The 16981-nt window shown below is 59.6% G+C and overlaps 1 protein-coding gene across 1 annotated transcript in view; it reads left to right on the forward strand.

Annotated features, from left to right (window-relative positions):
• SLIT3 (slit guidance ligand 3) overlaps nucleotides 1–16981 on the forward strand; it is a 493393-nt gene that overhangs the window by 437162 nt on the left and 39250 nt on the right. Inside the window, exons 13-16 of the mRNA XM_036424070.2 lie at nucleotides 171–314; nucleotides 1362–1525; nucleotides 11486–11636; nucleotides 12076–12150. Of these exons, the coding sequence (XP_036279963.2) occupies nucleotides 171–314; nucleotides 1362–1525; nucleotides 11486–11636; nucleotides 12076–12150 (534 nt within the window). The remainder of the gene's footprint in view (nucleotides 1–170; nucleotides 315–1361; nucleotides 1526–11485; nucleotides 11637–12075; nucleotides 12151–16981) is intronic.

Raw genomic sequence — 16981 nt, forward strand, 5'->3', positions numbered from 1 at the left:
TTTCTAAGCGCCTGTGGCCACAGGGAAGGCGAGTCCCCCTCTCTCTGCTCAGCAGCAGGAGCCCGGCTGCGAGGAAGGCGAGGGAGCTTTGCAGCCCGGTCCCTGCATGAGCCCTGGGCCCACACGGATGGCCAGGGCCAGTGAGTCACCTGCCTCTCTTGTGCTTGCAGCCTCCTCAATGCCAACAAGATCAACTGCCTGCGGGTGAACACGTTCCAGGACCTGCAGAATCTCAACCTGCTCTCCCTCTATGACAACAAGCTGCAGACCATCAGCAAGGGACTCTTCGCCCCTCTGCAGGCCATCCAGACGCTGTGAGTACGCCCAAGCAGCCGGGAACCCACACCTGGCCATGGGGACCCCCACATGCAGGCAGAGTGGGCACTAGTACAGCTCCCCTGTTCTGAGCTCAGTTCCTCCCCTGGATGCACACCTCTAAGCCTTATAACAACCCTTTGTGGTAGGTGCTGTTATGATCCCCGGGTTCAGTGAGAGGAGACCACGGCTCAGAGAAGTTAGCTCACTTACTCAAGGTTGCACAGCTAGTGAGAATCAGGATTTGAATCCAGGCAGAGTTGCCCCTCAACTGCTCTCTTATTTGCTGCAGCCACTATATTCTTTGAGGAATAACCCACCACTACTGACTCCAACCCCCACCCCGGCTGCCCTCTGATACGGGCACCCTAAGAGTATTCCACCGCCCGCCTCGGGAGCAGTTCCTCACTCCCTAGCACTGCAGGTGTTCACAGAGAGCTCCGTGAGGTCTCTGCCCCCTAGCACAGGTCTCAGGCCTGTTTCCAATGGCCCCGGCCCCATGCTGAGACCCTCACCCCAGCCAGGGGCCTGGCCGTCAGCCTGGGGCGTCTGAGTCACCTGGCACTCGGCCTGCAGCAAGAGAAGGAACCAGGAAGAGTAGGAACAGCTGTCCCCTACCACATGCCAGGCACCGTGGGCAGCTCGGCAGGGCTTTCTCACTGAACCAACGAGAGCGAGGCCACAGTGTGGCAGCAGTGCCACTGCTTCTTTTGGACACCCCTGTGTGCCTGCCGCCCCGGCATCTGCCTTATGCGCCTGCGTGGCAGAGCACAGGGACAGACACACACCCTAGGCCTGCAGCTCGATTTGCCCGTCAGGATTGGCGTGGGTGAGGGTCAGGGGCATCCGCAGTAGGTCCTGCCCCGAGTGGGCAAGGCAGAGTCCCCAGCCCCTCTCTAGTCCCCTCTGAAAGCAGCCCCCAGGCCTCCTGGGCTGATGAGGGAGGGATCCGTGCCCCGGAGGGCCAGGGCCCAGCACCGAGCCAGACGAGGTGGTATGGGCACCGCGGGCCACTCCTGATGAGTACCCCTCTCTCCCTCCCCCAGCCACTTAGCCCAAAACCCGTTCGTGTGCGACTGCCACCTGAAGTGGCTGGCGGACTACCTGCAGGACAACCCCATCGAGACCAGCGGGGCGCGCTGCAGCAGCCCCCGGCGGCTGGCCAACAAGCGCATCAGCCAGGTCAAGAGCAAGAAGTTCCGCTGCTCAGGTAATCAGGTTAGGGCGCGCCCGCCCCCCTCCGCGCCCCCGGGGGCCCCTAATCCGATCTGGAGGACAGCGAGCTGCAGTGGCTCCTGGGAGCAGCTTTGCAAATTAAATTGGGGAAATCCAGTTAGTCCTGCAGAAAACCAATTACCTTATGGATTTAAAATAAAACACACACACAGGAGAATCATGGGGCGGGGTTGGGGGGCGGCAGGGGGATGCGTGGTTTCAGCCAGCGTCTCTCCATGGCTAGGTGGAAGCTAGAGGTTGAGGCGGGCTTTTTATGCATTTTTTTTTTTTCTAGTGTAAAGCGTGCTCCCCAAGTGGCAGGTAGAGAGGTATTCCTCAGGCCAGGCTGCGGGCAGCATATAATCTTGGGGGCCTCTTCTCCCCTCTATTACCGGCCCTTCAGCCACAGTGGATTACAGTATCCTCAGACATGTTTGCCAGCTCTCTCCCCTCAACACCCCCCCCCCCTTGCCGAACTGGTAACTCTGATCGCTAGAGAAGAGCAAGCCCTGCCCTCCAGTCCCCAGGCTCCCTCTGCCACCTCGCTCCCCGCTCCCCGCCACTCCAGGAGAGACACCCGGCCGAATGGCAGGGGCGTTCTCAGCTCCTCTTGGACAGGGAAGTCACTCTCCTTGACCCCGTAGTTTGGGGAACGGGCAGTTAAAAATGACTGTCCTTTGTGTCACTTGCTCCTGGGAAAAAAGTCACCAAGCCGCATTGTGTGCCCTGTGGTAAGAGGTTGATAGCGGGACGTGCCGAGATGCTGCACTGACCTCACAATCCATGTGTCAGCGAGAACCTCTCCTCTCCCCAGCCCAGCGCGCCGAGCTTTCCCGGGCGGCGCCAGCTGGGTGGCCCGGAGAGGGCCCCAGGGCAGGCATCTGCTGCTGGCAAGCCCTTCCTGTCCTCTGAGTCACACCCTTGAGTCCAGGTCTCCAGAAGGATCAACTTCAGCTGTGTTGCTTTTGTCAACGGCAGCAAATACCTGGAGCGGCTTGAGGGTAACAGAGTCTGGGCACTAGGAGGCGCTGCTCCCAGTAGTCTTCCCAGAGCATCACGTCTGCCGGAAGAGCAGTTTTTCGCCTTGGTGAGCACTGTGCAGCGTGCTCTGCTTTGGTTTGATTCTTCCCACAGTCCTGTGAGGCCCGCGGGCGGGACTGGCCCCCGCCCTGCAGCAGAGGGAGCCAGGGGCTCAGAGGTGACAGGCACCCCAAGGTCACAGTCAGCCATGGTGAAGGCGGGGCCAGACCTGGGCCTAAGCTCACTCCTCGTAGCACCTGGGAGAGAAGAGCATTTGGGAAGGAGGTCCAGCTGCTTGAATGACTGACTGTCTTTCCCAGTCTAATGGTTCCTCCCTCCATCCCACCCTGGAACTCTGTCTGAAGTTCCTCCCCACCCAGGGCTATTCCCAGGGGCTTCTTCTGACTGACACTGTCCCCTCCATTCCCGGCCTATCTGGCCGCAGCCAAGTTCATTCGCTCTGACAGGCAGTTGTGCTCAAGAAGAGGGTCAATCAGAGGGAGAGGAAGGCAGGTGCCAAGCCAATAACCCTCAGTCTCTCATGGGGGTCCTGTTGGTGTGGGGCTCCAGATCGATGCCAGGGTTCTGAAGGGCAGGGTCTGAGACTGGCATCTCCCGGGACACAGGCATCACTGTAGGTGAGGGTGGGGGGTGAAGGGGCAAGTAGGAGAAAGAGAAAGTAGGGAGTAGACCCAGGACACAGGGCCATGGAGCCTGGCTCTGACTCCAGCTCCGCCCCAGCCTACCTGCCTCTGCACAGCAGGACCTGCCGCTTTCTCTGGGTGTGGCAGGAATGCTGGGAAATACACACGCAACAGACAAGGACAGAGGCGGCCCCTGGCCCACCGCTCTCTAAATGTCTTGCTTTAATCGGTAGTAAGCAGACGTGATGCACGCCCCTCCCGCTAGTATTGCTCTGAGGGCAGAGGAAGCGAGAGCATTCTGCAGCTTGTTTTCTGAGCCGCAGCGGAGGGAGGGAGAGCGGGAGGGAGAGCGAGCTGCTGCGCCCCGGAGGCCTGGGCTCTGGGGGACGCTGGGCCCACCGCCCTGGCCTGGGCAGCAGAGCCAGAGCCTGAGGCTGTTTCCAGGAAGACAGGAGGAGGGGCAGGTGACACGGAGTGGATCTGACAGATAATGGCTCTGCGTTTTACTTCCCCCTGAAAGCGCCCCATCGCAGAGACAGCTGATGTGATTAAGAGCCAATTTGAGGCCGGCTCCTGCAGCACACAAAGCCCCTCACGGCGGGTCTGGGGTCCCAGCAGCCCTGCGTGTGCTCCATCCGCCCAGGCGCACCACCTCCCTGGGCAGCAGGTCAGGCTGGAGGCAGCCGCTGCCAGCTGGGGTGATCTGACCACCCGATTGGGTCCTCCTGAAGGGCGCCGTCTGGCTGCGGGGACCCCGAGCTCACCCTGGGGAACATGGGCAGTTGGAAGATACCATCTTCCTTCCTTTCTCCTTCCCCCTCCCTCACCACTGTGTGTGTGGGCACTCATCTGCAAGAGGCCACTCTTCTGGCAACAAGTCCAGAGGTGGGGACACCAGATGTGCAAAGGTGGCCGACAGCGTGGCACTCAGGGACTCAGAGCTTTAGAGCCCCTAGCCCACCAGACCCTGCCAGAGAGGAAGAGACAGAGCCACATGGGATACGGGACCTGCTCCGACACCCAGTTCCCACGGGCTGAGGAGACTCCATCGCTGTCCCCGGCCCCGCCCCTGGCTGTCGAGGAGACGAGGGAGAAGGAGAGCCTCCCTGGTGTTCAAGCTGGGGGCAGGGGCAGGGGCAGGGGCAGGGGCAGGGGCAGGGGCAGGAGCGGGCCGTGGCCCTGCCGTGGCCCTGAGGGCCTGTCACACCCAGACACCGAATCCCCAAACCAGAGCTCTTACCGAGCCTGCATGTCTGGGGTCCAAGCGGATTTGGTCTGAATGACAGTGGCCAACTCGGGCAGAGGGCAGGGCTTAGGGAGACAAGGGCCAGACCCAGAGCTGCAGTGCCCTTGGCTGCCCAGCTGCCCACTGCAGACACCGGTGCACTGTCCATGCTGAGATGGTCTCATCCCAAAAACACACTGTGGAAGGACAGTGACCCGTCCTCCGTCCCAGGGCAGGGCGGGGAGGGGCCTGGTCACCTGGCCCTGAATCAGGTCTCTTCCAGGTACACGGCTCCTCCCAGTGGCTGGGGGGACAGGGGGAGGGGGGTGGGTCCCGAGCCAGCAGGTTCATGAAAACTGCCCGATCTCTTGCAAGATCCCGGGGACATAAAGCCTAGCATCCTCACGGGGGCCTTGGCATCGGAAATACTTGGCTGTTGCTTCTCCTCCTTCTCCCACTTCTGTCGTCCGCCCCCTCCCCCCGCCCCCGCCCCGATTCACAGCCATGGAAGAAATCAGGAAATCACCAAGGGCCTGGAACTGGTGTCCTCCCCTCCTTCCTCCTCTCAGTCCGAAAGAGGCCCGTCCTCAGAGCACCGGCACCTCCTCTGTGAAATCCATCCCAATGGGTCTCCATCCCAGTGCGGGGCCCCATTGGCTCCTCCTCCTGCCTCCTTTGCTGGAAACATGTATTTTCCCTCCGATTTCCCCCATACCCCCTACCCCTCGCGTTATATCTTGGGCAATCTGAGAGGGACGTCCGCCAGCCAGGGGGTTTCTGGGGACCCTCCAAGACACTGAGGCGACTCCGAATTGTGGCACATCAGAGGGCTTTTCCTGAAGATGGTGGCGGCTTTGCTAGCCCCCACCCCCACCCCCACCCCCGGGAATGGTGGCACGTCTCCAGCAAGGGTTGGGCGGGCTGTTGGGGAGGCTCTGCTGGGGGGCCTCAGGACCGAGCACACATCAGTTTGGCATCATATGGGGTCAGGCGTGACCATGTGACCATGTAGGGCGCAGAGGCTGTGACTGGGCCCCTGCTGCTTCTGTTATCTGGGGAAGGATGCATTCAGCCCCGAAATCCCGAGTGGAGTTGTCAGACCTCCTCCCTCCCCTCCCCTTCCTCCTCCGGGGTCTCTCCTGGGTGGGCTCGGGACGGGGGCTCCTGTCTTCGGAAGTGCTCCCGCGGACCCACTCCTGGTACTAATCTCGCTCCGTGGGGCCTTCTCGGGCTCCCGCCTCTCCACGCTGCTTCCACTGAGCTGTCCTCTCTCTGGCGCTGCTTCCTGACCCGACCGCCCGGTCGCCGCGGGGCTTTCCTTTGTGCTTGATCTAACCATGTGGTGGAACGATGGAAACGGAACATGGTTCTGTCAAGCACCGCGGAAAGCTGCGCGCTCTCCTGCAGCATGGCCCGCCGCACCGCACCGCTGGACACCTCTCTGCTCTGGACACCTCCGCCGCCGCCGCCGCCGCCGCCGCCAGACCCTCGGGCAGCCTCGGGGCGGGGTGGGAGCCCCCACTTCGCTGAGTGCCTCCCCTCCAGGGAGAGATACGGCCCGAAAGGGGCGGAGGAGCACCCTGAGGCCAGACTAAGAGGTGTGTCCACAGCCACACCAAATGGAGTGGCCACTCCCCAGATCTAGCCCGGATGCCCGCCGGGTCAAGTAGACGGGTCCAAGCTCAAACCACGAGGCGTACCTTCCATGCAAAGCGGGCAGGTGGATCTGAAGCATATGCCCCGTTGTTTCCGGGGAGAAGCCCGGCCCAAGGTCATGTTCCCAAGTGTCGTTAAGCCAAAGGTCACAGTGTTAGGCCCGCCCCGCTCCCACCATCTTTACGGGAAGGGATGTGAGCAAGGGAATGGGGGACATGGGCGCGAGTCCGAGACTTGGATGAGCCTGGGAGACTCCTCTGAACCACTCCTCAGGAGCATGTGGACCCTTGTCCTGTGCAGACTGAAGTCTGTCCTCTTGACCTTCAAGCACAGTCAACATGGAGGCCCACGGTTCTTTACCTGGTGTTAGTTCAGGGCCACACGCCTGTACAGACACCTGCTGTCTGATGGTGAAGAGAAGGTTCTTGGCCCCTCCCATTCAGCTTGTTTCCTGATACATCCTGGGCCCAGTGTAACCAGAGATTGTGCTGATGGTGCATGTCATGGGGTCCACGTCCTCTCCCAGGAGAGACAGCCATGGTGGGAACCAAACCCTGGCCTAGGCCCAGGAGCGGGCTCTGGGCTCCCCCCAGGAAGTGTGACTTGACTATCTCCTCTCTCAGCCACGTGCCCGCCTGGCTGAGTACCCCCATCCTGTGAACCTCTCCGAAGTCTCAGTCATGTACTGCGTGCTACTGTGGGCCTGGCACTACACTGCTCACATCACTGCCTTGTTCAGCCTCCCAGCAACCCTGTCTCCAAGTCCCATTTTACAGATGAGGATGTCGAGGTTCAGAGAGGCTCACTGACCTGCCCAGGGCCCCCGGACCTCAGCACGCATGTTCTTTAGGTCTACAGTCCTCGGCCTTCCCAGCTGTGGATAGTCCCATTGCCTTGAACCATAAAATCGAAAAGGCTTTGACTTGAATGGATGGGGAATTGAAAATTTCCTTTTTTAACATTCCCTTTCAAGCTTACTTCTGTTCATAGAAAATAACTTGAGAAATGAAGAGAACAAGCAGCCCTGTGTATATGGGTCCTCCTCTTGATGTGACTATACCAAGATCCATATGAACAGAACATATCCATGGGCCTGGAGAAGTCCCCTTCCCTCTGAACAAGGTCTGGGGGGCATTCTGAGCTCCTCGGTGCTGCCTACCGGGCCGGGGTCAGGCCTTGGGAAGTGTGTTCATCATAGTACCCTTCTGTGGGCACCTCCCCGGTCCTCAGCATCAGGCGTGTGACCGGGCTGTGCCCAGTGGGCCATGGGCATCTCCCTCTGCCTTCAGGAATATGGCTGCCTTCACAATAGCAGGAAGACCTTCCTGGGACAGCTGTGCACCCACCTGATCCCCAGGCCCCGTTAGCACAGGTGGCATTTCCCAGCGCCTGTGTCTGGTCCCCATCTACACCCACGAGGGAATAACAGTGCCTGGCAATGTCCTCTTGATTCTACTCATGACTTATGACCCTTCGCTTGTCCACGTAACTCTCTCTCCAAGCTGATGAGCCTGGCAGGCCTCCTGCGCCCCCCCATTCCTCTTTCTGTTCCTTTCCTTCTTTCTTCCGTCCTGCCCACCTTAGAGAGATTGGAGGTAGAAGAAGAGAGCTTTAGACGTGTACTTGGACAGGTCCATGGTCATCAGACAGTGGCGGAGCTGTGACTTCCGCTCCACAAATGGGTTGCCGAAAGGATGACAGAGTGCAGTCGGCTAGTGACAGCCGCCGTACCCAGGGCCAGTCTGGCGCTGCGGCCCCGTCCATCATAGAGGGCGACTGGGACTCCCTACCGGCCCAGCCAGGGCTCCGTAATAAAATGGCCTTGCCGTGGATCTATTAAAGCTTCTCTGTGATCATGTGCCCAGTGTCCTTGTTCTGAGCTGCCCGGGAGGGGAGGAGGCCACCCGGGCAGGAGGAGGAGTGCCCATGACGTCAGCTCTCTCGAGACCTGGTCCAGCCGGGCTCAGTTCTATGGCCCCTTTGCAAGTCCCTGTCCCCTCCCCCCCAGCTCTCCTGCCTGAACCCGCCCCAGAGAGCACCCGTCCGCCGGGCACCGTTACCTCCCTGGCTAAGCGTCTCTGGCAGTGACAAATGCGCAGTGAGATGGGAACCGACTTCTAAAGCCCTGGGAAAGTTAAAAATACTTTCGGGTGCTTATGAGCATTAGGCAGAACAAATGGCTCCGAGAAACCCCGGGCCGTCTCGATCATGAAAAATGAAGCGACGGCGGTGGCATTTCAGGCGGGTGGCGCCTGGGGACAGACCCTTCTGCTTCGGTGCCTACGCCATGATTAACTTTTCTGCCCCCCTCCGCCCCCCCCCCCACACACACACACATATAAAATATCATACTCCGACCCCCTCGCTGCCACAAACCGGGGCAATAACAAACACAGCGGGGGGGGGGGGGGGGGGGGGATGCCAGGAAGAACACCTGAGTCCCTGGACTCTCATTGCAAAGTCATTCCATTCAAATGGGTCAGCGGCTCCATCGCAGAGGTCCGCCCATTGCCGTCCAAGTACACTACAGAGAGCAATTCCTGCCAACGACACGGCTCTCACCTTGATTAAAAGGGAAACACGTTACCCAGGGCTGTCCCCAGACACCGCCTGGCGGTGCGTGTCTTCAGGCTCAGCGTGCCTAAGAGCAAACTATACCCACACCCTCCCCTGTCTTTCTGCCTTTGACCAGCTCTCAGGGCTCCTCCGATTTGCAAGGATCCCCTGTGAACACCTCCCGAAGGAAAAGCATATGTGGGAAACACCCCGCATTCTCTGGCCGTGTGGAGCCGCTGGCGGGGAACCGAGAGAACTGTCACCCCGCAGGGTTTGCCAAGTGAAATGCACCCGGGCTCGGCACGCAGGTGCCTCTGGGGGACACGGCCCCGGGCAGAGTTAGCGGGTGGGCTGGATGCTGGCAGGTCAAGGGCAAGAGATTTGTGTAAGGCATCGGACAAGGAAGTGCCCCCCCCCCCAAAAAAAAAACACAAAAAAAACATGGGGATCCGTGACAGGTTTTGCTCACACGAACCTGGTGGTGGAAGGTGGAGTGAAAGCAGTGGGAGGAGGGTGGGAAGGGAAGGACGTGGAGACGGATCCAGACCTCTGACCCCTTGTAGTAGGGAGAAGGTGCACTTCAGAACCAGAGACCCACCAAACCCATTGTCAATCAGAAATTGGTGCATGTTGCCGAAACCGGTTTGGCTCAATGGATAGAGCGTCGGCTTGGGGACTGAAGGGACCCGGGTTCCATTCCAGTCAAGGGCATGTACCTTGGTTGCTGGCATATCTCCAGTGGGGGGTGTGCAAGAGGCAGCTGTTCGATGACTCTCTCATCGATGTTTCTAGTTCTCTATCTCTCTCCCTTCCTCTCTGTACAAAATCAATAAAATATATTTTATTAAAAAAAGAAAGAAAGAAAGAAAGAAAGAAAGAAAGAAAGAAAGAAAGAAAGAAAGAAAGAAAAGCAATTGGTGCATGTTGATCATGGGAGAAGCGAGAGGGTGGGAGCCGTCAGCTTCCTGCCTCACCGTAGCCCAGGGCAGGAGCTCCGGTCCAGTCCTGGGAGGTTTTGTCAGGAAGCACGCCTGCAGCAGAGCGTGGTGCTAGTCACATGGGGAGCAGCATTTGCTCTTGGACACCTGTGGACCTCAGCATCCTTACCTGTAAAAGGGAGCCTGATGCTCCCAGAGGCTTAATATGCTCACCCTTTTGAAGTTCAAAGAGAAGAGCCCCGCTCCTGGTCCACGGTCAGTAAATGGCAGCTCTTGTCACGGGATACTTGGATGTTTCAGTGGCTTCCGACATGCCCGATGTTCCACTGGGTTCTATAGAAAAAGCAAGTAGAATCACAAACAGCTACACAACCGTTGCCCCTTTTCCAAGAGACCCTCCCGTGCCTCCATCTTCCTTGCATCTTCACAACAAACCCCCGTGGGACAGGGGCGATTACTTGATTCTCTTTGTACACGTGGAGAGACCAAAGCGGATCAGTGGCAAAGCCCTAGGCGAACCCTCGCCCTCTATTGCCGAGACCGCGGTACTGCAGCGCCCACACTGCTCGGGTGCAAATAGACTAAGGTGCGCCTGGCGGGCCACGTGAGGAAGCAACACTCATGGTCTCTGAACCTGTCTCTGAACGTCCACCCCCACCCCCGAGCCAGTGGCACCCGCTGATGCCATGAACACTTATGAACTGGGCCCTTGTTCTGTGACTGGCATTCCGCTCAGGGAAGTTGATGGCGAGCTAATGAGGACCTTCCCAGCCACCAGCTGGTCCTGTAGGAGGAGCAGAGCCCCGTGCCGTGGGTGTGGCCTGTGTCTGCCTCCTGGAGGTTCACCCAGGGTCAGGGGACATTTCTGATCAATAGAGTGGCTGCCAGGGCTGAAACCAGTGTGGCTCAGTGGATAGAGCATCAGCCTGTGGACTGAAGGGTCTCAGGTTCGATTCCGGTCAAGGGCATGTACCTTGGTTGCAGGCACATCCCCAGTCGGGGGCGTGCAGGAGGCAGCTGGTCGATGTTTCTCTCTCATCGATGTTTCTAACTGTCTATCCCTCTCCCTTCCTCTCTGTAAAATGTCAATAAAATAAAAAATTTAAAATTTAAGGGAAAAAGTGGCTGCCAGGGCGTCGCTCGGACAGCACGTGGTTGGCCCTGTTCCCCTCGAGGAAAATCACGTTTCAAAAAAACAAACCTTCATTTCGGACGCACTTAGCTCGTCGGAACTGGCCTTTCGCTGGAGCTCAGCGGGGCTCCCTCACAAGGCGGAGACAGAGAGAGGGCGCAGATCTGGCCCTCAGAGGCTGGTGCTTGTCTCCTCTGGGTTTCACATGGTTCCTCTTCGCCAGCAGCATGTTTTTAAAGGGATGGCAGGCAACACAGGGCAGTGCCTTCCGTGCCCCAGGTCCCAGCTGTTCCACCAGGTGTGGGTGGTCCTGGGTGGCCCTGTGCCGGGCCTCCTTTATCGCCTCCTTACCTGCTTGGGCCCTGAGTGTGTGACCCCCCCCCCCTTACTCTGTTCCCACCCCTGGTGTAGCCCCCATCAGAACCCCATCAAAGTCTCCTCATTTGGGTTGTCATGGACACTCAAAGGGTCCATGGACCGGAGCATCAGGCTCAGTAGCCCCCTAAACTGTGGCCAAATTCCATACACATGTGCCTGGAGCGCTTCTAGGAGAAGACGTCCTAGCTTCACCCCCCACTTCTCTGAGAGGTCCATGCCCCCCAAAAGCTCATGCGTCCGCGGAGGGGTCTCCGGTGACGAGAGTGGTGAATCGCAGCCAGGATGGAGAGCCGGGGGGGGCAGAAGGGCACCAGCAAGGTGGCCGACAAATGCCGGTGGCGCTGTGCCTGTCCCGGGCGGGGGCGGGAACCCTGGTGACGCCGCCCCCCCTCTTTGGCCCGCTCAGGCTCAGAGGATTACCGCAGCCGGTTCAGCAGCGAGTGCTTCATGGACCTCGTGTGTCCCGAGAAGTGTCGCTGCGAGGGCACCGTCGTGGACTGCTCCAACCAGAAGCTGGCCCGCATCCCCAGCCACCTCCCTGAGTATGCCACCGATCTGTAAGTGCCGCCCAGGCGGGGGCAGGGAGGGGTGGGGGGGGAGACACGACTCCATTTGCATCCCCCACTCCAGCCGCCCCAGGTCAGCCCTGGCAGGGTATCCCGAGGTTCCCTCCTGACTCAGCCACCCAGGCATCCCCGAGTGCAGCTTGCTCACCGTGAAGGCAATCTGTCATTCTACAAACATCTCCCGAGCACCTGTGAGCCAGGCACTGTGCTAGGCCCACAGTTTTCCCAGCAAGCAGAGCAGACAGTCCGTCCTTACGAAGCTTACAGTATAACCAGAGAGACAGATGGTAAATAAGTAACTGAGTGTGGGTCCAGGTGGCAACTCAGCTGAAGCCATGGGGGTGCTGGGTGGGGCATGGGAAGGTGGGTGAGAGGGAGCCCCATCCATCATCAGCTGAACCGCCCCCTCATCTGCTTGCTTCCCATGTAGGCGACTGAACGACAACGAGATCTCTGTCCTGGAGGCCACCGGTATCTTCAAGAAGTTGCCCAACCTGCGGAAGATGTGAGTCAGCTGGGCAACTGGCAGCCTGGGCAGAATGCAGGGGCGGGGCGGGGCCCTCAGTCCCTCAGCTCCAGTTTGGGCCTCTCGGCTCCTCCTGACTGCTCCCCACCCCCACCCCCACCCCGGGCATGTATAGGGCAGCGGGCAGCAGGCACTGAGGCACGGCATGTAGACACAGACCAAAACGGAACGTCACTGTTTCTACATTGTGGGTGCCTCATGCCATCCCTGCCCCCCATGTGCCCTCTGCTCCTCCTGCTCCCCAGCCCACCACCTGCATCTGCCCCAAGGGATGGGGAGGGACTCAGGAAAGAACCAGCAACGGAATACGGGGGTCTCGGGTGCATGTCATGTAGCAATTTTTTCAAGGTGAGGGTTTTTTCCTACTTGCACTTGACATTCAACATTATGTTAGTTTCAGGTGTACAGCATAGTGGTTAGACATTTATATAACTCATAAAATGCTCCCCCCACCATGTCCAGTGCCCACTTGACACCATTCGTAGTTATTTCCATATTCTTGACTGTGTTCCATAGGCCCCGTGGTCAACAAACTGCGGCTCTCAAGCCACATGCGGCTCTTTGGTCCCTTGAGTGTGGCTCTTCCACAAAATACCATGGCCTGGGAGAGTCTATTTTGAAAAAATGGCATTAGAAGATAATTAAGTGTAAAAAATTTGGCTCTCAAAAACAATTTCAATCATTGTCCTGTTGCTATTTGTCAACTCTGTTGACTAATGAGTTTGCCGACCACAGCCCTAGGCTGTGCTTTACATCCCCATGACTATATTGTAACTGCTGATTTGTACTTGCTAATCCTGATTCATAGGTTGATGCTCAACCACTGAGCCATGCTGGCCTGGCCAGGATGTATTTTTTTTTTTAATATATTTTATTGATATTTTACAGAGAGGAAGGGAGAGAGATAGAGAGCTAGAAACGTCGATGAGAGAGAAACATCGACCAGCTGCCTCTTGCACACCCCCTACAGGGAATGTGCCCGCAACCAAGGTACATGCCCCTGACCAGAATCAAACCCAGGATCTTTCAGTCCGCAGACCAACGCTCTATCACTGAGCCAAACCGGTTTCGGCAGCCAGGATGTATTTTTAACTCTACCCTGACAGGGCACATAGGCAAAGGAGAGTGAACAGTCAGGGGTTTAGACTTAGCTGTGCCCTTCCGGACCATTCTGAGCCCCCATGCCCATGTCAGAATGATGAGGCTGCCCTGAGCATCGCTTGTGGAAAGGGTGCAGAAGGATGAGCTGGTGCCCCCACAGGGTCGTTAGCACTGTGGCAACTCAAGGCCACTTTTCAGATGACATCACCTTCAGAGTGAGGTCATGTCGGCTCTCGGGTGACTTCCAGCCCTTTCTCTCTGGAAAACTCTCAACCAGAGTCTGGAAACTGGTGGCCCCACCTTGGGTGCCCCTGGGCGGGTTTGCTGGTCACGATTATGCTATTAATAAGAGTCAGCTGCCCAACTTTAAAAATCAGGAGTTGACACATACCAAAATATCAGGATTTCTGGAAAATTAGAAGATCTGGCAAAACTGCACCCACATTCCCAAATGGCTCCGATTGCGTGACCCTGAGGAGCAGCGCCCCCTTAGGTGGGGCATGTGTTCTCCTGACCACTGTGTCCCCAGGACCTGCTCCCAGCTGACCACTGCCATCCCCCCGGGCCTGCTCCCAGCTGACCATTGACATCCCCCTCCCCAGGGACTGCTCCCAGCTGACCACTCTCATACCCCTCTCCCAGGCCTGCTCCCAGCTGACCACTGCCATCCCCTCCCCTGGGCCTACTCCCAGCAAACCACTCCCATCCCCTCCCCTGGGCCTGCTCCCAGCTGACCACTCCCACCCCCCTCCCCCAGGCCTGCTCCCGGCTGACCACTGCCATTCCCCTCCCCCCGAGCCTGCTCCCAGCTGACCACTCCCACCCACTCTCTCCCAGGCCTGCTCCCAGCTGACCACTGCCATCCCCCTCCCCCAAGCCTGCTCCCAGCTGACCACTGCCATCCCCCTCCCCCTGGCCTGCTCCCAGCTGACCACTGCCATCCCCCTCCCCCCGATCCTGCTCCCAGCTAACCACTGCCATCCCCCTCCCCCTGGCCTGCTCCCAGCTGACCACTGCCATCTCCCTCCCCCGATCCTGCTCCCAGCTGACCACTGCCATCTCCCTCCCCCAGGCCTGCTCCCAGCTGACCACTGCCATCCCCCTCCCCCCGATCCTGCTCCCAGCTGACCACTGCCATCCCCCTCCCCCTGGCCTGCTCCCAGCTGACCACTGCCATCCCCCTCCCCCTGATCCTGCTCCCAGCTGACCACTGCCATCCCCCTCCCCCTGGCCTGCTCTCAGCTGACCACTGACATCCCCCTCCCCCCGAGCCTGCTCCCAGCTGACCACTGCCATCCCCCTCCCCCAGGCCTGCTCCCAGCTGACCACTCCCACCCACTCTCCCCCGGGCCTGCTCCCAGCTGACCACTGCCATCCCCTCCCCCAGGCCTGCTCCCAGCTGACCACTGCCATCCCCTCCCCCAGGCCTGCTCCCAGCGAACCACTCCCATCCCCTCCCCTGGGCCTGCTCCCAGCTGACCACTCCCACCCCCCTCCCCCTGAGCCTGCTCCCAGCTGACCACTCCCACCCACTCTCCCCCAGGTCTGCTCCCAGCTGACCACTGCCATCCCCCTCCCCCAAGCCTACTCCCAGCTGACCACTGCCATCCCCCTCCCCCTGGCCTGCTCCCAGCTGACCACTGTCATCCCCCTCCCCCCGATCCTGCTCCCAGCTGACCACTGCCATCCCCCTCCCCCTGGCCTGCTCCCAGCTGACCACTGCCATCCCCTCCCCCAGGCCTGCTCCCAGCGAACCACTCCCATCCCCTCCCCTGGGCCTGCTCCCAGCTGACCACTCCCACCCCCCTCCCCCCGAGCCTGCTCCCAGCTGACCACTCCCACCCACTCTCCCCCAGGTCTGCTCCCAGCTGACCACTGCCATCCCCCTCCCCCAAGCCTGCTCCCAGCTGACCACTGCCATCCCCCTCCCCCAGGCCTGCTCCCAGCTGACCACTCCCACCCACTCTCCCCCGGGCCTGCTCCCAGCTGACCACTGCCATCCCCTCCCCCAGGCCTGCTCCCAGCTGACCACTCCCATCCCCTCCCCCAGGTCTGCACCTAGCTGACCACTCCCACCCCCTGGGCCTGCTCCTGGTGTTGTCACCTGCCTGGACCCTGTGGACATTTGAGTTTACAACCCCAGCTGCAGAAAGAATGTCCACCCCAGAGAAGCTAGGGGTCCTCATGGAGGTGAGCAGGACCCCCAGACCTGCCAGTGTGCCAGGCACTTTTGCTCCATCATGACCCCTCCTCGGTTCCCAGAAGCCCTTTGCTCTCTCCCCATCACCCGTCCACCTGGCATGGGCTTAAGCAGCACTGCAGGTCCTTCCCGTTGCCAGGTTCGTGGGCTGCCCTGCAAGCTGAGACTTCCCCGAGGCATCCCAGCCACGGGGCCCTCGTGGCTCTTGGGGAAACCTTAGAACCCGTCTGACTCAGCCAGCAGCTCACAGCGACCGCAGGCTCCTCTGCCCCTGGGTCTTCTGAGGCACCCTGAGCCTGGGGTGGGGCTTCCTGGATCCTCCTGTGGGGACCCTCCATTCTCGTGGGCAGCAGAGTGCCCAGCAGGACCCTTCAGGAAGGTCTGCAGACACCCCAACACCCTCATTTGGTGGCCCAGTGGCCCGAATGCTTGCGCCAGGCTGCTTGCACAGGCTCCATCCCAGGCCGCCTGCTGTTTTGAACACCACTGTGATGGATGCAGAGAGAGCAGTAGTCTGGTCTCCTGGAACATTCTCTCCCCTTTTGTCCTCCCCTTATGTTTTCCATTCTCCCAGCCTGAGGCCATGCAGGTCAGAGCCTTCCAGGAGCGTGATGCTCCTTTTGCTCACTTCGAGAACCAGATGTCAGGAGACGGGAGCCCTCGCTGCACGGCTGCTGTAACTCATCGTCATTGCGGCCCTGCGCTTCAATTCCCGGGAGCCTGACTCTCAGGAGCAAAACCTGTGTCCTCCAGCGTTTCGATGAGTTACAGCTGCTAGGGGAGCCTCCTGTGTCTATTTGGGGGTAATTTGTCGTCTCCCCAGAACATTACCTTCGTTCCTGGACCAGGACGATAGGATTTATAAGAAAACCAGCTGCGATTAAGGACAGCCAGGCAGCGAGCAGAGATCCAGTGTGGGATCTTACGCCCCCGCTGTGACCTTGGGGAGGGGTTTTGAGGGCGTGCTTCTATGTCCTCCGCAAGATAGAAGTGGGAGAGGGGAGTGGATTGGTGACAGGGAGGAGCACAGAGGGAGCAGAGATGGAGAGTGGGACTGAGATGCCATCTGTGCCCTCCATGCCTGCCTGGGGCCGTTAGGTACCCAGTTCCACACCCTGAGGCCGCGGTGGCTCTGCACAGAGCTCCCGAGGGGAGGGCATTGGAGAAGCAGCAGGGCAGGGATGGGAGAGGTGCTCTGGGACCCGGGCCTCGGCATGGCCAGCAGCACCATGGGCCTGGTCCATCTCTAGTGAGCCCTCAGCTCCAACAACCTCAGGTTCTCGGCCAGTTAGCGGGCACATCTCCATCTGCAGACCTCACCACCACCTTCCGGTGCAAAGCTCTGGCTGCTGTGTGCTCAGGTGGCTGAATTCCTCCCTCAAGCTGTCAATGCCTCACCTGCCGCTCCACCCATCCCTCCTGCGCCTGTGCTGAGTTTCAGGATGGTCTGCAGAGGCTCCAGCCCCCCGCTAGTCCCCTGCCTCCCAGGGAACTCGCAGCCCTATAGGC

This window comes from Pipistrellus kuhlii, unplaced genomic scaffold, assembly GCF_014108245.1.
Source record: "Pipistrellus kuhlii isolate mPipKuh1 unplaced genomic scaffold, mPipKuh1.p scaffold_m20_p_8, whole genome shotgun sequence".
Classification (NCBI taxonomy): Eukaryota; Metazoa; Chordata; class Mammalia; order Chiroptera; family Vespertilionidae; genus Pipistrellus; species Pipistrellus kuhlii.